Genomic DNA, 26,767 nt, shown 5'->3' on the forward strand with positions numbered 1-26,767 from the left:
CCTATCTTGTTCCTTAATCTTTCTTCTTTGGCTGATCACTCGTAAGATTGTCTTCCATGAACACGGTCTTAACGGTGTGCCCGTAAGCGATTGTGGATCCACTTGTCCTTCCACAGTGGAGAGGTAGGTTTCCTGGTGGGAGTTGATGATGGTATGGATTTGCCAAGTGTGCCTTCCTCTTAGCACATTTCTCCTTTTCGTCCTGAGTTTGAGCATCTTCAAAGTCCATAACACCTTTGGTAAAGGCTGTTCTCCTATTGGAGCTCTCGCAGGCCAGTATTTCCCAGTTGTTGGTGTTTATACCCCATTTTCAAAGTGTGCTGGTCCAGGGGGGAGGTTACCGTGGGGCGAGGTCCAGGACCTGAGTCGGGGGTCGGCAGACAGTCCTCCACGGGTGAAGCGGGGTCCACAGCAAGGAGCCGGGCAAGGACAGGAACTCTGGGGGAACCGGGCTGGGTGCTGGCCAAAACAGCTCTTCAACAACGTTGCTCCCGCAACCTGGGACCGGGCTGACTGGCCTTTATCTTCTCTGAGGCCAGGGATGGTCCCGGCCCCCAGGAGACCCGCCTCTCCTGGCCTTAAGGCGAGCACTCCTCCTGGGAGAAACCAGTTCCCTCCGCCTCTCTGCCCTGAGCCTCTGGAGTTCAGGAGAGGCTGAAGGGTTACTGGACCCAGGGGGAGACTCACCTGTAGGCACTGAGTCCTCAACCACCTCCGGAGCCAGAGTGGATTCACCTGGTGCCTGCTCCTGAGGATCCGGCACAGGTGCAGGCGCTTCAGAATCAAGGCCCTGCCCCAGTTCAGCCGGCCCTGGAGGCGGGGACTCCTGTGCAGGCTGGGATTCCTCCGGTTCAGCCTCTGAATCAAATTCCCAGACCATCACACAAAGATTTGCCTTGAGAGAGTCTTTAAGCCTCTTTTGTTGACCACCAGTATTATGCCTTCCATTCTTAAACTGGAAATAGAGTAGTTGCTTTGGAAGATCGCTTGGAATACTGCAATGCGCTCTACGTGGGGCTACCTTTGAAGGTGACCCGGAAACTACAACTAATCCAGAATACGGCAGCTAGACTGGTGACTGGGAGCGGCCTCTGAGACCATATAACACCAGTCTTGAAAGACCTACACTGGCTCCCAGTATGTTTCCGAGCACAATTCAAAGTGTTGGTGCTGACCTTGAAAGCCCTCAACGGCCTTGGACCAGTTTATCTGAAGGAGCGTCTCCACCATCATTCTGCCTGGACACTGAGGTCCAGTGCCGAGGGCCTTCTGGCGATTCTGTCCCTGCAAGAAGTGAAGTTACAAGGAACCAAGCAGTACAGGGAAGTGTTCGACGTTTGATGTTTTATTATGTTTCTGTATATGCTGGAAGCTGCTCAGAGTGGCTAGGGCAGGGGTCTGCAACCTTTAAGACAAAAAAAGCCACTTGGACCCGTTTCCGAAGAAAAACAACAACTGGGAGCCGCAAAACCATTGCGACATTTAAAGCATGCGCGCCGCTGCCCTCCGATCTGACAGCAGGCGGGAAGGTGACGTTGGGACGGTGCGTGACTAACGCACGCTCTGCCCCCATGCAACGTCACAGCCAGTACAGTGCCCGCCACAGTGGGGAGTGTCAGGGCGCACCATGCGCCTCCTCCCCTCGCTAGTATCCGCCCCGGAGCCGCGGCAAAGGTGTTAAAGAGCCACATGCGGCTCCGGAGCCGCGGGTTGCAGACCCCTGGGCTAGGGCACCCCAGTCAGATGCGTGGGGTACTATCATCATCATCATCATCATCATCATCATCATCACCATACTATTTTTTATACCTTTCATGAGTGAGTGAGTGAGTGAGTGAGTGGGCGAGCGAGCAGCTCAAGGTAATATCTGGACCACAGACTTCCCAGCTCAGAGTGTACCACCTCGCATTCTCCTCCGTCAGTCCCGACACTGGCTGATCCTTTGCTATCGTGTCTCCTCGTGCCCTTCAGGTTACACGCTAGGTGGTCCACAGGCCCACCCCAGGGCTTGCTCTCCTTCTGATAAAGCAGGGGTCAGAGGGGGTTGCCTCCAGGTCAAAGCCCAAGCATGTATCAAGCGCCCTCGGACACGACACACTTCAGAGGTAGCTGTGTCCGAGGTTAGTTACCCTCTGATCTTTAATAACCTTGCGGCAGCTTGTATAAACTGCCCTTGCCTTGATGTGACAGTGGCTTTAGCCAGTAATTTATGAGCCCTTTCTCCCCCCCTCTCGTCTCCTCTCCCTGGCATTCCAGCCGAGACTTCTAAGAGGAAATCTGAATGGCCGAATGCGATGGGGCATAAGAGCATGAGAAGACCCCTCTGGATCGAGTCAATGCTCCAGCATCCTGTTCTCGCAGCAGCCAGCCAGATGCTTATGGGACACCCACAAGCAGAAACCAGGAACAAAAACACTCGCTCCTGGTGTTCAAAAGCATCTCTGCCTCCGGCTGCAAAGACATAGCATAGCCATAATTGCTGGTAGCCGTCGGTAGCCCTTTGTCGAATCCTCTTTTAAAGCTGGTGTTCTAGATGGGGGAAGCCCTAAACCAGGGGTCTGCAACCTTTAAGACAAAAAGAGCCACTTGGACCCGTTTCCGAAGGAAAAGAAACTGGGAGCCGCAAAACCATTGCGACATTTAAAACAAATATATCTCCGGAGCCGCGATCTGACAGCGGGCGGGAAGGTGAGGTCGGGACGGTGCGTGACTAACACACGCACCGCCCCCATGCGATGTCACAGCCAGTACAGCGCCTGCCACAGTGGTGAGTGTCGGGGTGCACAATGCGCCTCCTCCCCTCGCTAGTATCCGCCCCGGAGCCGCGGCAAAGGTGTAAAAGAGCCACATGCGGCTCCGGAGCCACGGGTTGCAGACCCCTGCCCTAAACCCTTGAAAATAATAAATGGTAGCATTTTGATTATTTGGGGTGTGAAATACAAGCTGCAAAAGAATTCCTGGACTAGCCTATGTCAGGCTAGGGCCATTGTTGTTTGGATGCCTGATTATTATCTTATAATATAATAATAATAATTTATTATTTATACCCTGCCCATCTGGCTGGGTTTCTCCAGCCACTCTGGGAGGCTTCCAACAGAATATTAAAATACAATAACCTATTAAACATTAAAAGCTTCCCTGAACAGGGCTGTCTTCAGATGTCTCCTGAAGTTGGTAATTGTTTTTCTCTTTGACATCTGATGGGAGAGTGTTCCACAATGCAGGTGCCACTACCGACAAGGCCCTCTGCCTGATTCCCTGTAACCTCACTTCTCACAGTAAGCCCCTCGGAGCTGGACCTCAGTGTCTGGGCTGGACAATGGGGGTGGAGACATTTCTTCAGGTTTGTAGGGCCGAGGCTGTTGAGGGCTTCAAAGGTCAGTACCAACACTTTCGATTGTGCTCAGAAGCATACTGAGAGACAATCAAGATCCTTTTGGACCGGTGCTATATGGTCTCGATGGGCACTCCCAGTCACCAGTCTAGCTGCCGCATTCTGGATTAGTTGTAGTTTCTGAGTCACCTTCCAAGGTAGCCCCATGTAACAGTAGTCCAAGTGGGAGGTAGCCAGGTCACATAGCATGGGCGTAGCCAGGATTTCTTTGGGGGGGGCATGATTTCTTTGGGGGGGGCAGAACCGATGTGATTGGTCAGATAGTTAAGTATTCCCAGTGCTTTTTTATGGGGGTACACATACCCCTAAACATTTTGTGAATCTTTGTACTTTTGTCCATTTACTGTATTTATTTCCCCCGTTTTGAACTATAAAATGGTGATTTTTTTGAGTCAAAATGAGAGTTCACCTAAACATGTTTTTAAAGAAAAAAAAGCACTGAGTATTTCTATTGTTTTACTTGATCTGGAGTGGGTGGGGTGGGGTGGGGTGGGAGCAGCTGCCGCTCCCTGCCTTCCCTTGGCTATGCCCATGGCACAGTGGCGTAGCGTGGGGGGTGCCAGGGGTGCCAGCCGCACTGGGCGCAACACCTGGGGGGGGGCGCGAGTCCAGAGGGAAGGGACAAGCAATCAAGGCTTGGTTGGGGTGGGGGGTCGTCGTCTCCGCCACTGCTTCTGTTTTCTGCTGCGCTGAGGCGAGCTGGGCGCGGCCAGGCATGCAAGCGCAGCGCCTGGCCAAGCGCTGCAGCCTGGGGAGCCGGCGCCTTAGCGCCTCGCCGTCGGCGGCGCAGCCGTTGCCCAAGCTCGAGAACTCGTGGAGGGCGTCTCTCTCTCTCTCTCTCTCTCTCTGCCTGGAGGGGAGGGGCTTTCCCTGCTCTTTGTTCCGTTTGAGCAAACACAGCAACGAAACAGAGCAGGGTGGGCAGTAAGACCCTGAGGCAGAATGCAGGAAAGCAGCCACTTCCTCTTTTCAGGTTTCCCTTCTCCGGTACCTACCCACCCACGTTTATTGCGAGGGAAATCTAGCTGACTGCAGGGAAGGGGTTGGGTGCATGTAATGTGTGACAAAGGCATCAGGTGTACGTCTTGGGTGGAAAGGGTATAAGGGTGGGGAGGTAGAGTGCATTTAAAAAAACCAAAACATTGTGGATTTAAACAAGGAAAATGTAGCATAATCTACTGTTTGTAAGGGCCCTTTGGGATTGGTTTTACCCATCTCAGACAGTTAGCTCATAGTGTAAATAAAGATGGCTGTTGTTTACATTTTTTAAATAAAAGCATCAACAACGATCCTTTTGCACGGTCTGTTGTGCTGCGTTGCAGAACTTTTTGCAGTTGCAGGATTAGGGATGGTGTTCTGTGCTACAGTGGCGTAGAGTGGGGGGTGCAGGCTGGGCCGGCCACACCGGGCGCAACATCTGGGGGGCTGCGCTCCACGGGTTAGGGGGCGCAAAATCCACGGGTTAGGGGGCGCAAATTACTTGCCTTGCCCCGGGTGCTGACAACCCACGCTACGCCACTGCCATGGCATGTACCACTCTGGCAAGACAGTCTGCAGGAAGGTGGGGTCTTAGCCTGCGTCCCAGATAGAGCTGGTAAACAGCAGCCCTGGACTCAGAACTGACCTGTGCCTCCATGGACAGCTGTGAGTCCAAAATGACTCCCAGGCTGCACACCTGGTCCTTCAGGGGCACAGTTACCCCATTCAGAACCAGGGAGTCCTCTTACACCTTCCTGCCCCTGTCCCCCCAAAATTCTACTTCTGTCTTGTCGGCATTCAACCTTAATCCTTGTCAATAGGAACGCCACAACATAAGAAGGGGCCAATGGATCATCTTCAGAACCCAGCACAATTCTTTACTGTGTCCACCATACCACCATTTCTGCTACAGGCATAGTTCCTCTTCTAGGTCGTTAACTGCAACGATGGGATTATAAAGGATGTTAACAGACCTTTCGGGGCAGGGGAATTTGTATATAACCTCTGGGAGAAGGAGCTGCTATTGCTCTCACTGTTGCAGAGCAGGATCATCTGAATACTTCCTTAAAAGCCCTCATTTGCAACACCTCCCCCTAGTCCTGTCTAAGGTATGTGAGGTGAGAGAGACACCTAGTGGGCACCTGCAAGAATAGCACCTTAGAATGCCTTTCCTTGTGGACAGATGTATGGAAGTGAGAGCTGGACCATAAAGAAGGCTGATCGCTGAAGAATGGATGCTTTTGAATTATGGTGCTGGAGGAGACTCTTCAGAGTCCCATGGACTGCAAGAAGATCAAACCTATCCATTCTGAAGGAAATCAGCCCTGAGTGCTCACTGGAAGGACAGATCCTGAAGCTGAGGCTCCAAGACTTTGGCCACCTCAGGAGAAGAGAAGACTCCCTGGAAAAGACCCTGATGTTGGGAAAGATGGAGGGCACAAGGAGAAGGGGACGACAGAGGACGAGATGGTTGGACAGTGTTCTCAAAGCTACCAGCATGAGTTTGACCAAACTGCGGGAGGCAGTGGAAGACAGGAGTGCCTGGCATGCTCTGGGCCATGGGGTCATGAAGAGTTGGACATGACTAAATGACAAAACAACAACAACAATTAGGAAGGAGGAGCCTGCAGGCACATGGAATCAAGGATTTGACCAGCGGAGGTGAGATCCTGCTTTGCCCTCATGTGCCCTTTCCTTATGCCTGATTATAGATCCACCCTTGGCAGTTTAAGTTATGGTTACCAGATTTTTTTCAATGAATCCGGGGACACTTTCTTTTCTTTTCTTTTCTTTTTTTGAAGCTGAATAGCAACAGGGAGTCAGTAGTGGGGATGGTGAGGCAAAAGACCCTGGGCCCAAGCACACATGCATATCATATAGAAGAAGAAGACGACTTTGGATTTGATAGCCCGCTTTATCACTACCTGAAGGAGTCTCAAAGCGGCTTACATTCTCCTTTCCCTTCCTCCCCCACAACAAACACTCTGTGAAGTGAGTGGGGCTGAGAGACCTCAAAGAAGTGTGACTGGCCCAAGGTCACCCAGCAGCTGCATGTGGAGCAGCGGAGACGTGAACCCAGTTCACCAGATTACGAGTTCACTGCTCTTAACCACTACACCACACTAAAGGTGCAAGGCCCTTCTTCCGCACCCTGTGAAACATAAATGCGCAGAGTTTTTAAAAAACTGGGCAACAGCCGTCTGCCTGCAACTCCCAAGCCTCCCCCAATCAGAACAAAGGGGAATGGGGGCAGGAGATCTGTACCGCTGGACATTCCTGGTACAGCACACAAGCATCGTCATATGGGGACTTCCGGAGAGGAAAAATGGCAGGCGCCATGGCAGCGAGCAGCTCCTGAAGCCAGCCAGAGCCAACTGTGCTACCAGGCTCTGGGCTGCTGAGGCTGCCGCTGCCACGTTTCCTGGGGACAGATTTGCAAATCTGGGGACATTCCAGGGACAGAATTTGTTTGGGGACAGATTTGCAAATCCGGGGACTGTCCCCGGGGACATCTGGTAACCCAAGTTTAAGTTATTGTTTAATCGGTAAGGACAGTTTTGGGACAGGCAACGGAGTCCGATCTAAGAGGCGGTAGAGTCTACTCTTCTCAAATCCTCTCCTTTAGGACTGGCCCGGAACAAAATCCATTTCAACTCCTGGTCTCGCAGGGGACCTTGAGAACGCGGTGAGGACCAAAGGTAGCCGTGGAGGATCAGAAATGCCCAGCGGTCCAGCAAAGTCTGCTTCGGAAGCGAGTCCACACACCCCTCTTGCCAGCATCCCACAAGGGTTTTTACCCTTGTCGCTGCTCAGGAAGAATTGGGCTGAGCTTCGTACTGCGCTTCCGTGGCCGTGTAAAAGTCCTCAAGGGTGGACTGGAGGTATTCGAACGTGGGTCTCTCTTCAGGATTGTTCTTCCAGCATTTCAACATGACTGCATAGAGTTCAGCTGGGCAGTTTTCTGGACGGGGCATCCGGTAACCCTTCTGTAGGTGTTGGATGACTTCGGGATTGGTCATAGCTGTGGAAAGGAGAGAAAGAATTGATACTGAAAGATGTTGTGTCATCCCTTAAAGGTAAAGGGACCCCTGACCATGAGGTCCAGTCGTGGACGACTCTGGGGTTGCAGTGCTCATCTCGCTTTATTGGCCGAGGAGGGAACAGCTTCCGGGTCGTGTGGCCAGCATGACTATGGAAGCTTTTAATGTTTAATACGTTATTGTATTTTAGTGTTCTGTTGGAAGCCGCCCAGAGTGGCTGGGGAAACCCAGCCAGATGGGCGGGGTATAAATAATAATAATAATAATAATAATAATAATAATAATAATAATAATGCCACTTCTGGCAAACCAGAGCAACACATGGAAACGCTGTTTACCTTCCCGCCGGAGCGGTACCTATTTATCTACTTGCACTTTGACATGCTTTAGGAGCTGGGACTGAGCTGGGACTGAGCAATGGGAGCTCACCCTGTCACGAGGATTTGAACCGCCAACCTTCTGATCAGCAAGCCCTAGGCTCTGTGGTTTAACCCACAGCGCCACCTGAGTCCCATTGTCTCATCCCTTACTTGCCCCATAACCAATCACTGTGCTCGGTGGGAGAGGACCTTCCATCTTAGCACGAGGTCCATACTGTATGGTATAGGAACAGGGCCTTACTGTTGATGGCACCTACTCACTCACATATTTTGAACTGATGTAAGATAGGAAAATTAAATTAGATGGATATATTAAAAAATTCAGGAATGGTGGATAAGTTAAATGAACCTTGGAAGGGGAGGGAAGTCAATGAATGTGTGGTATAATAAAAGATGCTTAATTTGAAATGGAAAATCTGAAAATTTAATACAAATTATTAATAAAGAAAATAGAATGAAGGCTTGCTAAAACATCAGCGGAGCGAATGGATAACGGATAATCAATAATCAATAATTGATCCTTGACTCGGAGTAACAAATGATGCTCTAATGCAAAGTACCGTACCGGGGTAGGGGCACCTTCCATAGGTGATGATTTCAGTTAGGAGAATTCCAAAAGACCAAACGTCGGATTTGATCGTGAAAACTCCATAGTTAATTGCTTCTGGTGCTGTCCATTTGATAGGAAATTTGGCACCTGTCGAGAAAGGGTAAATTCATGTGTTTTTGTTGTTCCTATGGATTTCAAATTATAAATATGACAAAGAAAAGAAAGAGAAAAGACGAGATGGAAAGGGAGGGGGGAAACCCACCATCTTAGTTTAAACATATACTGTAAATCAGTGGTTTTCAACCAGTGTGCTGTGGTACCCTAGGGGTCCTTGCATGATGGTCAAGGGTGCTGCGGTCAACACTGGCCTCTGTCCCTCTTCCCTTCCCTCCCTCCTCTGAGGAACCTCTCCCATCTCTGCCTCCCAAAGGCTTGCACAGGTGTTTATTGCAGCAGCCCTGGCTACAAGCTCCCCAGGTGAATGGTCCCTCTGGGCTGGCCAGGGGAGAGGAGAGGAGAGACGGGGAAGCTGAGGAAACACTCCATAAAGACCCCCTCAGGGGTGTGGCACATGAGGTCACCACCTTGCTGAAGCAAGGATGGGAGACCGCATAGGAATGACGAAGCAGGCCACCTGGGGTTCTAGATGGGACAACGGCAGAATATAAATGTAAGGAAATAAAGTAAATAGATTTATCAGAGGGAACGAGATAATACTGTATAAAGGTGGACCTCACTCAGCTAGGCACAGGGCTCAGGCAGGAACATATAGGAGATGATGAAAATAATAATAATAATAATAATAATAATAATAATAATAATAATAATAATAATTTATTATTTATACCCCGCCCTTCTGGCTGGGCCTACCCAGCCACTCTGGGCGGCTTCCATAAAAACCAAAAATACAGTAAAATATCACACGTTAAAAACTTCCCTGAACAGGGCTGCCTTAAGATGTCTTCTGAATGTCAGGTAGTTGTTTATCACTTTCACATCTGCTGGAAGGGCGTTCCACAGGGCGGGCGCCACTACCGAGAAGGCCCTCTGCCTGGTTCCCTGTAGCTTTGCTTCTCGCAATGAGGGAACCGCCAGAAGGCCCTCGGCACTGGACCTCAGTATCCGGGCAGAATGATGGGGGTGGAGACGCTCCTTCAGGTATACTGGACCGAGGCCGTTTAGGGCTTTAAAGGTCAGCACCAACACTTTGAATTGTGCTCGGAAATGTACTGGGAGCTAATGTAGGTCTTTCAAGACCGGTGTTATATGGTCTCGGCGGCCGCCCCCAGTCACCAGTCTAGCTGACGCATTCTGGATTAGTTGTAGTTTGCGAGTCACCTACAAAGGAAGCCCCACGTAGAGTGCATTGCAGTAGTCCAAGCGGGAGATAACCAGAGCATGCACCACTCTGGCGAGACAGTCCGCAGGCAGATAGGGTCTCAGCCTACGTACCAGATGGAGCTGGTAAACAGCTGCCCTGGACACAGATTTGACCTGTGCCTCCATGGACAGCTGTGAGTCCAAAATGACTCCCAGGCTGCGCACCTGGTCCTTCAGGGGCACAGTTACCCCATTCAGGACCAGGGAATCCTCCACACCTGCCCGCCTCCTGTCCCCCAAAAACAGTACTTCTGTCTTGTCAGGATTCAACCTCAATCTGTTAGCCACCATCCATCCTCCAACCGCCTCCAGACACTCACGCAGGACCTTCACCTCCTTCACTGGTTCTGATTTAAAAGAGAGGTAGAGCTGGGTATCATCCGCATACTGATGAACACCCAGCCCAAACCTCCTGATGATCTCTCCCAGCGGCTGCATGTAAATGTTGAAAAGCATGGGGGAGAGGACAGAACCCTGAGGCACCCCACAAGTGAGAGCCCAGGGGTCTGAACACTCATCCCCCCCCCACCACTTTCTGAACACGGCCCAGGAGGAAGGAGCGGAACCACTGTATAACAGTGCCCCCAGCTCCCAGCCCCTCAAGATGGTCTAGAAGGATGCTATGGTCGATGGTATCAAACGCCGCTGAGAGATCCAGCAGAACTAGGAAACAGCTCTCACCTTTGTCCCTAGCCTGCCGGAGATCATCAACCAGTGCGACCAAAGCAGTTTCAGTCCCATGATGAGGCCTGAATCCTGACTGGAAGGGATCCAAATGGTCCGCTTCTTCCAGGCGTGCCTGGAGTTGTTCGGCAAGATGATAATTTTATATATATATATCCCTCAAGTAATTAAGGAACAAAAGAAGAAAAGGCACACTAACCTGGGAACTTCCTCTCTGCCCAGAACGTTAGAGGCTATACACCACACCCCCTCAACAGTATTTATATGAACTCAAACACTGAGATCCTGCTCTGTTCCAGTAACAAGAAGCCGAAAGCACCAGCCTGAAGATGACGAGTGAGACCTCGTCGAAACGTCGCCTAGACACCCCAACTCTTACACGGGAAGACACCCGAAGACACCAAAACCTGCATTCCTGTACCCATGAAAATCTACGAAAGCATATATATATATATATACACACACACACACACACACACACACACACACACACACACAGGGACGTGGGTGGCACTGTGGGTTAAACCACAGAGCCTAGGACTTGCTGATCAGAAGGTTGGCCGTTCGAATCCCCTTGACAGGGTGAGCTCCCGTTGCTTGGTCCCTGCTCCTGCCAACATAGCAGTTCGAAAGCATGTCAAAGTGCAAATAGATAAATAGATACCGTTCCGGCGGGAAGGTAAACGGCGTTTCCTTGCGCTGCTCTGGTTCGCCAGAAGTGGCTTAGTCATGCTGGCCACATGACCCAGAAGCTGTACGCCGGATCCCTCGGCCAATAATGCGAGATGAGCACCGCAACCCCAGAGTCGGTCACAACTGGACCTAATGGTCAGAGGCCCCTTTACCTTTATATATATACACCCCGCCCATCTGGCTGGGTTTCCCCACTCTGGCCAGCTCCCAACAGAATACCGTATTTTTTGCACCATAACACTCACTTTTTTCCTCCTAGAAAGTAAGGGTAAATGTCTGTGCGTGTTATGGAGGAAATGCCTACGGGTGGCATGCCTACGGATTTTCCTCCTCTAAAAACTACGTGCGTGTTATGGTCGGGTGCGTGTTATAGAGCAAAAAATACGGTATTTAAAATGTGATAACACATCAAACATTAAAAGCTTCCCTAAACAGGGCTGCTTTCAGATGTCTTCTAAAAGTTGTGTAGTTCCTTATCTCTTTAACATCTGCTGGGAGTGCATTCCACAGGGCGGGTGCCACCACCGAGAAGGCCCTCTGCCTGGTTCCCTGTAACCTCACTTCTTGCAATGAGGGAACCGCCAGAAGGCCTTCGGAGCTTGACCTCAGTGCCCAGTCTGGATAATGGGGGTGGAGATGACAGTGACCAGAGATTTGGGGGTGACAGGTATAAAAAATGGTGACACACTTTGAGCGGATGGTGTCAGCCCATTCTTTTAGCTTGGGAAAGGATTTGGGTTGACTTGTATTCTCTGGTAAAAAGTCTTAGGAAGCCTTTCCCTGGTTAGTTGGAGGGGGTCAATCTCTAGGGGAAAACAGGATGCATTCCTGGACTTCAGCAATTCATACTACAAATAGAGGTAGACAGCACTTTTCTGCACATGGAAAGCTAGCACATAGGAAATAGAACAATTTCCATATGCTAGTGTTTTTCTATGACCCTGATATCCGTTTTCTGGTCAGTTGCTGCCAGTTCAGACTCCATGGAGTGGCTTGCTGGTTCTTGCTCCAGGTGGATCACGTTTGGTCAAAACTGTCCACTATGACCTGTCCATTTTGGGTGGCCCTGCACGCCATAGCTCATAGCTTCTCTGAGTTATTCAAGCCCCTTCGCCATGGCAAGGCAGTGATCCATGAAGACAGGAGTGCCTGGCGTGCTCTGGTCCATGGGGTCACGAATAGTTGGACACGACTAAATGACTAAACCACAAAGCCCTGAGTGTCATACCAACCTTCTTTCGCGAGGTACTCATTCTCTATGATCCTCGCCAGGCCAAAGTCTGCAACTTTGCAACAGAGGGTCTCCGAGACGAGGATGTTCGCTGCCCTGAGGTCCCTGTGGATGGAGTTCATTCTCTCAATGTACGCCATCCCTTCAGCGACCTGTAAGGAAGAAGGAAAATAATGGAATACAACTGCATGGAAATCACAGAGAAGGATTCCTCTGTGGCTGATAGGGATAAGTGAATTTGGCTATTCTGGTTTCTCTCAGTTTCTCACTTCCAATCCTAAGGTCATTGTACCAGATTTCCACATCGACGTGCCATGTATTTATTTATTCTTTTAAAAGCCCTCATGAAAATTCATTAACAGTGCATTGTGAAATTGCTTTGAGATGCTTCATAGGAAACAATTCATAATAGCAGTGGTAATAATTACTTTAAAACAACAACAACAACCTAACATGTACATTTTTTGCAAGCATTTTTTTCTTTTGAAAAAAATCCAATTTTGATGTTATTTCCACTAATGTGGCCACACTTTACCCTAATATATGGATTTTGGTGCACATTATTTGGCTGGAGAGCTGCACTGAAAAATTCAGAGAAGTGTGAATTTAAAGGACGCTTGTGTTTTGGTTCGCACAGTGTTTTGAAAAGTGCGAATGAGGTAAATGCACCCTTAAACTGAATCATATTTCTACCACAACCTTATCTGGAAATACCAGGGGTTTCATCCCTACCAATACGGACCAGGGACCCTTACCAGAAGCCTGTATTATCAACTGTTAGGGGGACAAAAGAAACAGTACCACCCTCTCTCCAACCCACATACAAACACCAACACATGTCTAATTACATTGGTGTAGATTTTAGTATTAAGTCACAATAGGAGGAAATTTCTGTAAAGTAGGATACAGGTATAATGACTCGATGGATGGATGGATGCATGCTATCAGATGCAATAAAGTTCACAAGCTGGATATGCAACTCAGTCCCCACAACACCTACTCACTATGGGCCCTACTAAAGCAAACATCTAATTAGTCAACATCTAAAAGATATCGAGCATCAGAACAACCTGGCCACTATAAGGAAATTCTACCTTTGGTATGTTCATTTTCCACCTCTCCATTTTGATTCTCTGGCCTCATATCTGCACAAACTTATTATCCCAAAATACAGATGTGCTTTTACACTTGCAAGACTGGATGCTTTGCCATCTGTGGTACTCGAGGGTCGATTCCAAAAGATCCCGCCTGAGAAACATCTTTGCCCCCTGTGGAGACGGTAGCACCGAAACAGCGGCACACGTCCTCCTGTCTTGCGCTCTCTACAAAGACCTGAGGAACGAGATCATCACCCAACTCGTACTAACCATCCCAGGGCGCCCAGCCACTGCCACAATGTCTTTTCTTCTATCAAAATGAGCAGATAACAGGTTGCTAGGTTCATAGCAGGGGCAATCAGAATAAGGGCCACTAATTGACTGCTGATTCATGACTTTAAATTGTGCTCTTATATCAAATTTCCTTTTCTGCATATACTGTAATGTTTTACTCTTGCTATGGCCATTGGCTAATGCGAATAAAAGTTTTATCTTATAATCACAGCCTGCTAGATCAGGCTAACAGCCCATCTATTCCATACCTCAATGTTGTAAAATGCAGTGCTTGCTGTTCAGGATTCCAGGCACTCAAATTGATTCCCCTTCTAACTGGGTTTTCCATTCACCCCACCCTCCAAAAATCAGCCAGCATTCCCAATCACTTTTCCCGCAATGGACATAGAACACAGCCACCGATAGCATTCTCCTCCTTGAATTGGCCTCATCCTCTTTTAAAGCCATCTAAACTTCGTGGCAAGGGATGCGGGTGGCGCTGTGGGTTAAACCACAGAGCCCAGGACTTGCTGATCAGAAGGTTGGCAGTTCGAATCCCCGCGATGGGGTGAGCTCCCGTTGCTCGGTCCCTGCTCCTGCCAACTTAGCAGTTCGAAAGCACACCAAAGTGCAAGTAGATAAATAGGTACCACTCTGGCAGGAAGGTAAACGCCATTTCCGTGTGCTGCTCTAGTTCGCCAGAAGCAGCTTAGTCATGCTGGCCACATGACCCAGAAGCTGTACGCCGGCTCCCTCGGCCAATAAAGCAAGATGTACGCTGCAACCCCAGAGTCGGCTGCAACTGGACCTAATGGTCAGGGGTCCCTTTACCTTTACCTTTAAACTTGGTGGCTACCACGACCTCTCGAGGAAGAGAATTCTGTACTTTAGCTATGTGATTTGTGAAAAAGTACTCTGCTTTGCTTGGCTTGCATCTTCCAACATTGTGCTTCGCTGGAGACCCCTGCTGAGTTCTAGTATTCTTATTCTCCATTTAACATTAGAACCAGGAGTCAGTCCTTATTAGTTCCAGTACCAGAGACAGTATGCCTCTATATCCTGGTTGCTGGGGTTTGTAAGTAGGAGGGTGCTACTGATCTCAGGCTCTGCTTATGGGCTTCCCAGAGGCAACTGGTGGGCCACTTTGGGAAAGAAGGTGCTGGACTTAGGGATGTAAGAAGGAATCATTGCCCACCCCCTGTATTCTTCTCTTGCAGCACCGCTTCCATTCCGCTGCAGTTTCAGCTTCCTCCAAAAAGTACATTATTCGTCTCGCCGCCCACTGCGGTGAAATCAGGTGGCTCATATAATTAATTACATGAATTACACTGCTATTACTATTGTGCCCCACTCCTTTCAACACAATGCAGATTGAGGGGAAATGACTGCGTATGGTTTGCGGAATGAAAGCAACAACAACTATGAATACTGATCGCATTCTCCAGACTTATTTCCATTTCAGACATGGGATGATTGCGTGAACAAATTTTGCTCCCATTTCTGCTTTCCTATGAATTCTCCAAAATCCCAAGCTGGGTTATGATGCTGTTGATAATGAAAATTTGTTGTTGTTGTTGTTGTTGTTGTTGTTGTTGTTGTTGTTGTTGTTGTTGTTGTTGTTGTTGTTTTTATGCCGCCCACCTGACTGGGTTGTCCCAGACCTTTGGTCTGATCCAGTTTGGTTCCTCTTACATCCTTAATATACGACACAAGACATGCATATGTTTAATAGTAATAATAATAATAATAATAATAATAATAATAATAATAATAATAATAATAATAATAATAATTTATACCCCACCCATCTGGGCAGCTCCCAACTGAATATTAAAAATATGATACAGCATTAAACATTAAAAACTTCCCTAAAAACTTCTCTAAAAACGTCTGCCATCAACAGAGCAACACGTAAGAGAGAAATCCCTCCAACCCCAGCCTTTAACCAGCGCAGAACAAATTGTATATAAAGAAGGTTGTCAAAAGACGGCGAGACCCTCTTTTGTTTAGTTCTGCCTCAAAGGGCACAACAATTTTCCAGACCGCAGAGATTTTGTGGTAGGTTTTTTTTTGTTTGTTTTTTTGCCACCTTGCATCTTTCTTGTGGTTTCGAACAGGATGTGAAGATACATTTTCCACAAATATTCGACATGCTCAAGCTTTCAGCTCAAATGCCGCTCGCCTCAGTGGAAAATGGGTGTCGCTTCCTGTCCTGATGTTAATGAGATAGATGGCTTGTTTCCTCTCAGCTCATACAAGCAGAGGGGAAGGAGGGAGAGAGGGACTGACCACAGGACGACGTATACACCGATAACTTTCTATTTGCAGATTCCGCCTACGCGTTCTGCGCCCGAGCGGTCAGCTCATGCAAACAACACCGTTCTGACAATACTTGCCACCGGACGTTGTTGCCAGATACACTGCATTGCACCTTACTGTCTATTCAAGGACTGAAGGACTCACTCCAAACCTTGCCATCCACCAGAATTGCAGGGCATACTCCCAAACTCCTCCCGCCCAATGAAATCCAAATGACGGCATTAAATTTATGTGCAGTTCTGACCTCTGAGTTTGCATTTCTGTTACGGAAATTATGGCGGGGGGCGGGAACATCTTTAAAGTCAAATGTTACAAATATTACGCCTGAATGTATCCTTTCAACTTGACAGCTCAGGGAAGTTACCTAGCTTTAAAAATAATATAAAATCAACTCCTTTGCCAGTTTCCTCCATTCCAAAGCTATTTTCCCCTTGAAAAGAACGCCAGGAAGTTACCAGAGGTGACAACTGCTGAGCTGATTGTTGGCCAAGGAAAGCTTAATCCCATTGCCAGATTTGCCAAGGGGTCCAGACATGCAAAGGAAGTTCTTTGGGTGGTGGGACTTCGGAGGTGTTTGCCTATGCTAATCCTATACCTGAGTCTTGCCCTGCCATGTCTGCTTATGCTAATCTTCTACCAAGGACTTGTCTGGACATGTTTGCCAAGGTTAAACTAGTGTAAACCCTGTCTACCCCTCCCCTTTTGTGACATGTCAGTGATGTAGCAATGACGTATCAATGATGCTGCACAAACTGTATTCTGAGATATGGTGAGAAAGTTTTAAAAGTCCTTGTCACCCCATCCTCGGGGTTCAAATTTCCTCTTTGAACCTGTTGCGCAATAAACTTTGGCCTACAGCTATTTGCTCCGGTTGGTGGCTGGAATCCTTCCTTTATTCCGCAGGGACCCGCGGGCTCTGCCTGACCAGCTGGGTAAGTGAGCAGCCTCACACCTAGATTTTTCTGTAACAATTTCTAAGTTTGCTTCTCCTAAAATCCAGAAGACCCCTTGCTATATACTTTGCTCAAAACATTCTCCTCTCAGAAGTTCAGGCTTCAAAGAAAGCAACATTCAGGATGGCCAGAGAGCCACATGCGTAGCTCTCAAGTTCAGGGAAATATAATAATAATAATAATAATAATAATAATAATAATAATAATAATAATAATAATATTTGTACCCCGCCCATCTGGCTGGGTTTCCCCAACCACTCTGGGCGGCTTCCACAGAGACAAAAAATACATTAAAATGTCACACATTAAAAACTTCCCTGAACAGGGCTGCCTTAAGATGTCTTCTGAATGTCAGGTAGTTGTTTATCGCTTTGACATCTGATGGGAGGGCGTTCCACAGGGCAGGCGCCACTACCGAGAAGGCCCTCTGCCTGGTTCCCTGTAGCTTTGCTTCTCGCAATGAGGGAACCGCCAGAAGGCCCTCGGTGCTGGACCTCAGCGTCCGGGCAGAATGATGGGGGTGGAGACGCTCCTTCAGGTATACTGGGCCAAGGCCGTCTAGGGCTTTAAAGGTCAACACCAACACTTTGAATTGTGCTCGGAAACATACTGGGAGCCAATGTAGGTCTTTCAAGACTGGTGTTATGTGGTCTCGGCGGCCACTCCCAGTCACCAGTCTAGCTGCCGCATTCTGGATTAATTGTAGTTTCCAGGTCACCTTCAAAGGTAGCCACACGTAGAGCGCATTGCAGTAGTCCAAGAGGGAGTTAACTAGAGCATGCACCACTCTATCAAGACCTTTTTCAATTACAAGGTTTAAGGTGAATCATTCCACTCACCTGGGCTGAGGAGTCTATAAGTTTGGGGAGAGTCAACTTCCTTCCTTCCTCTGATTTCAAGAAATCCAGCAAGCAGCCTGAAAAGGAGGAGAAATCAAGATGATTCACTTCCCAAAGACCTTTCAGCGTGCAATGGTATTGGATAAAGTCTCCCATGTTTTTAATGTCAAATCCTTTTCTAAGAGAGTAATAGAAGAGAATATTCCTAATGTACGTTAGGGTAATAAAGCAAGCAACAAATTCTAGTTTGAGGACCTTAATGCTGCTGCTGCTGTTGCTAGTATACTGTCCTATACCTGTAGATCTCAGGGCGGTTTATAACATAAAATTGCAATATAAAAAACACAAAATATAAAATAGAGATGAATGAAACAGATTATTTATCCTACAGAAATACCCAAAAAGGACATCTGAAAGATATTTGGACTACTTATTGGCTAACCTGGACAAAATCATAAGAGAAACAGACTTCCCTATTCTGCTGTGAAGACCTTTAAATTAATTGCATCTTGGTTTGTCCCTATCCTTAGATCAGAGCTTTTTAAACTGTGTGCCTCAAAACGTTAGTGTGTCGGCTGCAATGTGTAGGTGTGTCATGTAAACGCTCCATCGTGTAAACGTTTGGAAACCAAAGCACGGCTTCCGATTGGCTGCAGGAAGCTCCTGCAGCCAATCAGAAGCCCTGGAAGCCCCATTGGACATTTGCTGTCCCAAAGAACGTTTGCAAACCAGAACATTCACTTCCGGGTTTATGGCTTTCAGGAGCCAAAATGTCCGAGTACCACGATGTTTGCCAACCAAGGTATGACTGTACAACTGAATTACCGTCTCACAAAATGGTGTGTGTCTAAAAAGTGTGTGACCAACATGAAACGTTTGGAAAGCTCTGCCTTAGATTGTATATAAGCACAATGCATTTTTAACTTGGCATTACAGTATGTTCGAAATGCTGTGATTTGGGTGCTTTCATTTTCCTGTACTGGCAAGAAGGTATCGACTGAAATCAAGGAGACCCAGATTCTGCATTCCACTGCGGATCAATATAATTAGCTGAGATCCCAGGGGAGTTGGTTACCGTTGGCCATGTATTCTGTTACGATGTAAATCGGCTGCTGAGTGACCACGGCGTGCAGACGAACCAGCTTGCTATGCTGAAGCCTCTTCATCAAGTTGGCTTCGGCCAAGAAGGCATCTGGAGCCATGCTTCCTTCTTTCAGGGTCTTCACTGCCACCTTCACATTATTCTTGTAATAACCTACAGAAGGAAAAAATGGGGCGAATGAAGGACAGAAGGCCTTGCCACCTTTTGGAAGCTCAGATCCTTCCAGCTGAACTCCACAACCCATATCCGTTTTTACACCTTTTCCAGATATGACAATTCCAGGCAACACTAATAATAACAATAACAATAACAACAACAATAATAAAATTTATTATTTATACCTCACCCATCTGGCTGGGTTTTCCCAGCCACTCTGGGCAGCTCCAAAAAGAATAAAAAAGCGACAAAATATCAAACATTAAAAACTTCCCTAAACAGGGCTGACTTTTGATGTCTTCTAAAAGTTGTGTAGTTCTTTATCTCCTTGACATCTGCAGGGAGGGTAGGTGATACCACCGAGAAGGCCCTCTGCCTGGTTCCCTGTAACCTCACTTCTTGCAATGAGGGAACCACCAGAAGGCCCTCAGAGATGGACTTCAGTGTCCTGGCAGAACGATGGGGTTGGAGATGCTCCTTCAGGTATACTGGGCCAAGGCCGTTTAGGGCTTTCAAGGTCAGCACGAACACTTTGAATTGTGCTCGGAAATGTACTGGGAGCCAATGTGCCGTATTTTTTGTTCCATAAGATGCACCTGACCATAAGACACACCTAGTTTTTAGAGGGGGAAAGCAAGGAAAAAAATATTCTGCACACAGCATGTAAGCGGCTCTTGCTTTTCTTGCTTTAAACCCTTCTGTCCCTCCTCCTGCTTCGCTGAGAAGCCAGCAGAGCAAGCTGTGCAGCTCTTGCTGAAGCCAGCAGAGCAAGAGCGATAGCTGCACAGCGCCTCTTCTGCTGGCTTCCCTGCAAAGCAGAATGAGGAACGAAAGGGAGCCCTTACAAGGGAGCGCTGAGCAGAGCCTGGCAGCGGCTCTTGTTGGCTTTTTCGGGAGGTGTGGGAAGGGACAGAGGGCAGCCCGTCAGTCCCTTCCCCCACCTCCCGGAAAGGCCCCCAAGAGCCTTGCTCCTTTTAAAGAGCTGCGCGGAGCGTGTGTGCGGCTCTTGGGGGCTTTTCCCCGAGAAGGGAGAAGGGACTGACGGGCTGCCCTTCTCCCTCCTCGGGGAAAAGCCCCCAAGAGCCGCACACACGCTCTACCCAGCTTGTGAAAGGGAGCGCTGAGCAGAGCCTCCCGCCTGCGTTCGCTCCATAAGATGCACACACATTTCCCCTTACTTTTTAGGAGGGAAAAGGTGCGTCTTATGGAGCGAAAAATACGGTAAGTCTTTCAGGACCGGTTTTATATGAGTCTCGGCTTACCCATCCAAACCTCTCCAAACTGGCCTGCTCCCAGCTTCTTGACAAGTTTCAGTGTTTCCCGAGGAATCTCCCATTCGTCGGTGGTCCACGGCCTTTGTGGAACCAGAGAGATGCACGGCTGCCGTAGCAGTTGACACAAGCCACCTTCGTAAGCTGTGCAGGGGCACCGGAAGCAGAAGAAAAAGATCTGAGATCAGGTCAGGGCAGAACATGGTTGTAGTAATCCTATTCCTCCTCCTACATAGTTTATTTCATTTTTATTTTTTTACAACAGGTATTGAGTACAAACTCCCCACTTCCCTCCATGTCTTCCCATCTCCAGATATTACAGTGTTTTGTCCCGTTTTCCTCGCTTAGAACACCTGCTATTTTCGGGTGGGATTCAATGAGATCCCTCTAAATTTAGGTAGCACAGGGAAAGATGGTTTGCTGCTCTGGCACAACAAACTTGCTTCCTCAAAACACCAGACTTTTCGGGATAAGGAACTTTAATGGAGAAAAATGCGTCGGTGGACAGTGTGCATTGATTCCTGAGTTGATGCAAAGTCGCCTAAACTCCCCAGGAAAACAAATCAGGAAGGATGCTCAATAGAGAGTGATGTCTGGAAATGGCCTTAGTTCAAAATGTTTGTCCACAGTTCAATTTTGATAGAAAGTGACATAAAGAAAAAGGAGAGAGAGTAAGAAAGAGAAAGGTGAAAGATGAGAGAGGGAGGGAGAGAGAGAACATAAGGGGGGAAATGAAAAGACAAATAGGGAATATGATATAGTCTTATTGCTCTGCATATAGTAAGTCAAATTCTTTGAAATTTGTCCTCCTTTAGTGGTCGAATCTTCAGTTCTCAACATTCCTGCAGCACTTTGCAGATCTTTTTTTTTTTTTTTTAAATCCTTATTAAAATTCACCAGCACTCTAGTTCAGGTTTCTCCTAATAAAGACATGTTTGTATGCAGTTTTGACCAATGTACACATTTCCCCATGTTTGCGTGCTGTTTTCATGAATATATTCATTTTTCAAAGGCACACTTGGTTGGAGAACTGGACTGCAAAATTTGCATGTGTACGAATTTCAAAGGATGGGTATGTTTCGGCTCTCACATTGATTCCGAAACTGTGAATTAGGTACACTTGACTTTCTCTGGGAACCCAGTCAAATTCCTCTCCCATCCCAACTTAAGGGCAACTTACAAGAATAATGTTTGACAAGGTCCGGCAGTGTAGGAAATGTGGTCCTTGGGCAGATGTAATATCCCCCCTGGTCCAGAGAGCGGATTTGATAATGTTTGATGACATCCCCTTGAGATGTGTAGTCCCTGATGGAAAGGGAAAAGGCACCTGGAAAAGGAGACACAAAAATAGGTATTATCTGTTGTTGCAGGAATGTGTTTCTAAACATTTCTGTCGGCAGGAACATCGTTTCGCAATGCATTTTTCTGGCGGTCCTGGATTCGAACTCGCACCAGCCCCAGCCAATGTGGGGACAATAAGAGCTGTAGTCCAGGAACTGCTTGTTTCCTACTGCTCCAGTGGGCAGGACCCAAACCAATGGATTCAAATTGATTAAGAAAGGAAATTCCAACTAAATATTAGGAAGAACCCCCCCCATCCATTTTATTTATTTTTAATTAAAGCAATAATCATAAATAAATAAGAATAAACATGTGCACTCCACAACTGAGACGATTCTATTGTAATGATCCAACCTCCCAAAATTGGTTTGACCCCTTTTCCGTTTTAACAGTACAAACTCTACAAACGCTCTCGCATATCTCCTCAAAAATCATTTCTCCTGCACACTCCCTGTCTTACCTTAATGGCACATTGATTAATTTACCATTAATAGCTATATCCCACCCCTCTTTATACCATCCTTCCATTTTAAAAGCACATCAAACTGCAAGTAGATAAATAGGTACCACTCCACCGGGAAGGTAAACAGCGTTTCCATGCACTGCTCTGGTTAGCCAGAAGCGGCTTAGTCATGCTGGCCACATGACCTGGAAGCTGTACGCCGGCTCCCTTGGCCAATAAAGCAAGATGAGTGCTGCAAACCCAGAGTCGGCCATGACTGGACCTATTGATCAGGGGTCCCTTTACCTTTACCCCTCTTTATACCACCCTTCCATTTTATATTCTGCTTGCCCCTTCTGCTTCCTGGCGATAATAATTTGTGCAGCTGTCAATAAATTTGTGAGCAAGTCCTTGTTAGCTCGTGAACAGGAAGAACCTTCTGATGGTAAGAAATGCTAAGTTATGGATCAGACTCTTTCAGAAGGTGGTGGACTTTCCTTCAGTGGAGCTTTTAAAGCAGAAACGGAATGAATCCCATGAGGTTTATTTGCACTTTCGTAAAACTCCACGAGACATTGTCAAACGCCTTTTCTGCATCCACCAGCATCAAAGCAGCTGGTTTATTTTCCAAATACTCCAGTATATTAATGGTGTTTCTGAAATTGCAGGAACAGAGAGAGAACTTTTCCGTTGTCATTCTGCAAAATACATTCCCAGATTCTTACCTGGATTAGTTTCGCTTTCCCTGATCAGAAATGACCCCATCACATTGCCAGGTGCTAGCAAGAGGCGTTCGGTTTCTTTTCTGCTCAGGCCTTTAAAAAACCACCTGAGAAAGGGAGATTTATTATCATTATTAAACAACAGCAAGAGCAGAAATCACCACTAAGAAAGGAAGGTCCAGCTTTTGTCCCTTTAGTTAGAAATTTCCTGTTCCTATGGCATTGCTGAATCAGCCTTTAATGATTCAGTTCCTGTTCTGGGGTGGGAGATTAGTGGTAGGGTTTTAATTCCTAATTACCTCTTTTTTTGCAGGCAGAGCAATTGATCACCATTTTTAGCTCAATTGGTAGAACATGAGATTTTAACATCTATGGTACCATAAGGCTCACCGTTTTTGTTTTTTTAAGGGAAAGACTGGAAGTCAGAAGACAACAGAGGTGCATAAAAACTGAGTTAGGCTGCGGACACACCATACATCTAAAGCACATGGCTTCCCCAAAGAAGCATGGGAACTGTAGTTTACATATCACTGAATTTCAGTTTCCAGCACCCAAAACTAGCTACATTTCCTGGAATTCTTGGGGGTTTAAATGTACCATGTTTATGCATCCTTAGAGGACTAACTTGCATAGGGAGGCAGATAATATGTAGAGGAAAAAGGAATTAGAACCTCATGACATACCAAATCAGGCCACAATTTTTTTTTTTTAAAAAAACAAACACAGCAAAACCCTGGCCTTGATGATTGCAAACTTTTCACCGCAGACCTTCACATGTCTAAAAATATCAGTTGGGGTCCCCCAAGTTGGTAATGTTGGATGATAGATTCTGTGCCCCCAAACCCAAAGAGGCCTCCTTACTTTTCTTCTTCCAGGCTGTTTACACGGGCCACAAAATTGCTGGGTATGTAGCCTTTGTGCCCCGTTGTAAGAGATTTTGCTAGCCACCAGTCACCGTCGCTGTGAAAATAAAGCACCGTATAAATAAACAATGCACATTGAAAGAAGCAGTGATTTTACTAGGGATGGGCTCATCTCTTTTGGTTTCTCTCTAGTTCTCTCTTTTTCCAGTCGTCAGTTGAGTCCCCCACATTTCCACACCAGTTAAAACAACAAGAACAACAAGAACAACACTGTGAGCCTTCACAAGCAATTTTTCCTAATATCATTTTTACGAATAAATGCTCTTTTTTTGCCAACACACCAGAAAGAAGACTAGAGACAAACAGTATTATTACAAATTTGGGGGATTAATCTGGATGATGCCTTGTGGGTAAAATGTATAAGAGCAAGCTTGTCAAACTAGTCCCTTTTTCTAGTTGATGGTTTTGGCTGACTAGGTGAGGACTTATGGGTGCTTAACTAGTTTCCACGGGGAGCTGGCGCCAGATACCAGGCCTGTTGGCAGACCAGCTCTGTGTTACAAAGATTACGATTATGATTATGATTATGATTACGATTACGATATCTTTATTGTCATTGTCCCTTGCAGAACAATGAAATTGAAAAACTACATAAAACTACAACAAAACTACATAAAACTACCACAAAACTACATAAAACTACATAAAAACTACATAAAACATTCAAAAACCACTAAAAACTCTAAAATCCCATTTTAAAATACACTATACTACAGAGACCCCTTATGCTGCATTTAGAACCAGAATTGCATTTGCGTAGAAACTGTTTCTCAGGCGGCTAGTCCTGGCCTTTATAACCCTATACCTTCTTCCAGAAGGCAGAAGCTGAAAGAGATCATTTCCGGGGTGCGTACTATCCTGTGCTATCTCTGCCGCTTTCTTATGGTACCTGGCAGCATAGATTTGACCTAAGGTGGGAAGAGTGCACCCAATTATTCTCTCTGCAGTCTTTACAACCCTGGATAGCATTGTTTTTTCCCTGGCCGTGCAGCTCCCAAACCACACACACAGACCATAAGTTAGTACGCTCTCCACAGTGCAATGGTAAAATGCCATCAACAGGTCCTTTGAGAGATTGTTTTTCTGGAGGATTCTCAGAAAATATAACTTCTACTGTGCTCTCTTCACCAGGTCTTTGCTGTTCCCTTCCCCAGGGGGAAGGGAAAGGAGAATGTTAGCCGCTTTGAGACTCCTTAAAAGGGAGTGAAAGGCGGGATATCAAATCCAAACTCTTCTTCTTCTTCTTCAGGTTAGGTCGTCTCTCAACTCCATTCCCAGAAATCGAAACACCGAGACCTGTTCCATGCACTTCCCCTCAGTAATAAGTGGCTGAATATTCAATTTACATTTCCTAAGTCCACAATGATCTCTTTTGTTTTCTTTAAGTTAAGGAGTAAGTTGTCTGCAGATGTGACATGAAGGCTAGCAACATGAACCCCTCCGAGTGGGAATCCCTTGCAGATGACCACAGAGGTGCTTTATAACATAAGCATTGAAAATGGGAACACAAAATACGTAGTAAAACCAAAACAAAAAACCTCCAATAACCCCACTCTCTCATGAACACATTTAAAAAGGCCAAAGGATGTTAATCAGCCCAAGCTTTGGTGATAGGGAAACATTTTTCTCTGGTGCCTAAATATATGTAATGAAGGAGCCAAGTGAGTCTCCCTGGGGAGAGCATTCCACAAATGGGGAGCCAGTCCAGAAAAGGCCCCGTTCTTGTGCTGCCACTCTCCAGACCTCTCAGGGAAAAGGCACAGGAAGGAGGGCCTAAGAAGATGATCTCAGAGTCTGGGTAGGTTCATATGGAAAGAGGCGGTCCTTGAGATATTGTGGTCCTGAGCTGTTGCTCTCTCTCTCTCTCTATATGCATGTATGTAAAAAAAAAAGAAAAAAAAGTTAAAGGACTCCTGGACAGTTAAGTCCAGTCAAAGGCAACTATGGGGTGTGGTGCTGATCTCATTTCAGGCCGAGGGATCCGGCATTTATCCACAGAAAGCTTTCCAGGTCATGTGGCCAACAGGACTAAACCGCTTCTGGCGCAATGGGACACCCTGACGGAAACCAGAGCACACGGAAATGCCGTTTACTTTCCCGCTGCAGCGGTACCTATTTATCTACTCACGCTGGTATGCTTTTGAACTACTAGGTTGGCAGGAGCTGGGACAGGGCAACGGGAGCTCACTACCATCAAGCAGATTCAAACTGCCAGTTGACAAGCCCAAGTTGACAAGCCCAAGAGGCTCAGTGGTTCGGACCACAGCACCACCGGCATCATGTATGTATGTAGGTATGTTTGTATATGAATACTCATGTGGATTGTAAAACTGTATCACAACAGGAAAATGGGCCCAGATTTTTTTTTTTTACATGAGGATGCTCTATATTTCAGGTTGATTTTTATACAGTGGACACTCGGGTTGCGAACGTGATCCGTACGGGAAGCATGTCCGCAACCCGCAGTGTCCGCAACCCGCAGCGTCGCATCTGCGCACACGAGGGTCGCGATTTAGCGCTTCTGTGCATGCCCAATCACTGAAACCCGGAAGTAACCCGTTCCGGTACTTCCGGGTTCAGAGCGGTGCGCAACCCAAAATTGCGCAACCCGAAGCATCTGTAACCTGAGGAATGACTGTACATTTATAGCAAAAGGCATACCAGAGCATGACTGATCTGATCGAAACTTGCAAAAGATCACTCACCTGCAAAGGACTTCAAACTTCTCTCCTACGGTCAATGGCAGATCGCGGTCACTCAGCGTAGTGAAATGGTACTGTGCTATGACAATGTGCTTATCTGTATTGTGAAAAAAAAGCAAAAGTATTAACTGAGCCCAAGACCTGGAAGCCAGAAGTATCAACTACATGGAATAGGGTCAACCATCCCCACTCCTTGTTCAGCAAAGGTAGAAAAGAGCCTGGATTTAAGTTTAATGCAGCTTCTGTACCTTTAGTTAATACCTTCCTGTTCACATATATGGTTACAGTATTCCTGA

At 47.0% G+C, this 26,767-nt stretch overlaps 1 protein-coding gene across 2 annotated transcripts in view; it reads right to left on the reverse strand.

Annotated features, from left to right (window-relative positions):
• Window positions 1-6,273: 6,273 nt before the first annotated feature.
• Window positions 6,274-26,767, reverse strand: part of BLK (BLK proto-oncogene, Src family tyrosine kinase) — a 37,282-nt gene continuing 16,788 nt past the window's right edge. For both annotated transcript variants that reach the window (XM_083494535.1, XM_083494534.1), the window contains exons 4-13: window positions 26,475-26,568; window positions 23,708-23,806; window positions 22,850-22,953; window positions 21,522-21,668; window positions 20,333-20,485; window positions 18,888-19,067; window positions 17,813-17,889; window positions 12,333-12,483; window positions 8,359-8,490; window positions 6,274-7,394 (exon numbers count right to left, since the gene is read on the reverse strand). In XM_083494535.1, the coding sequence (XP_083350661.1) occupies window positions 7,183-7,394; window positions 8,359-8,490; window positions 12,333-12,483; window positions 17,813-17,889; window positions 18,888-19,067; window positions 20,333-20,485; window positions 21,522-21,668; window positions 22,850-22,953; window positions 23,708-23,806; window positions 26,475-26,568 (1,349 nt within the window). In that variant the 3' untranslated portion in view covers window positions 6,274-7,182. The remainder of the gene's footprint in view (window positions 7,395-8,358; window positions 8,491-12,332; window positions 12,484-17,812; window positions 17,890-18,887; window positions 19,068-20,332; window positions 20,486-21,521; window positions 21,669-22,849; window positions 22,954-23,707; window positions 23,807-26,474; window positions 26,569-26,767) is intronic.

Source organism: Podarcis liolepis, assembly GCF_965112155.1.
Source record: "Podarcis liolepis genome assembly, chromosome: 3".
NCBI lineage: Eukaryota > Metazoa > Chordata > Lepidosauria > Squamata > Lacertidae > Podarcis > Podarcis liolepis.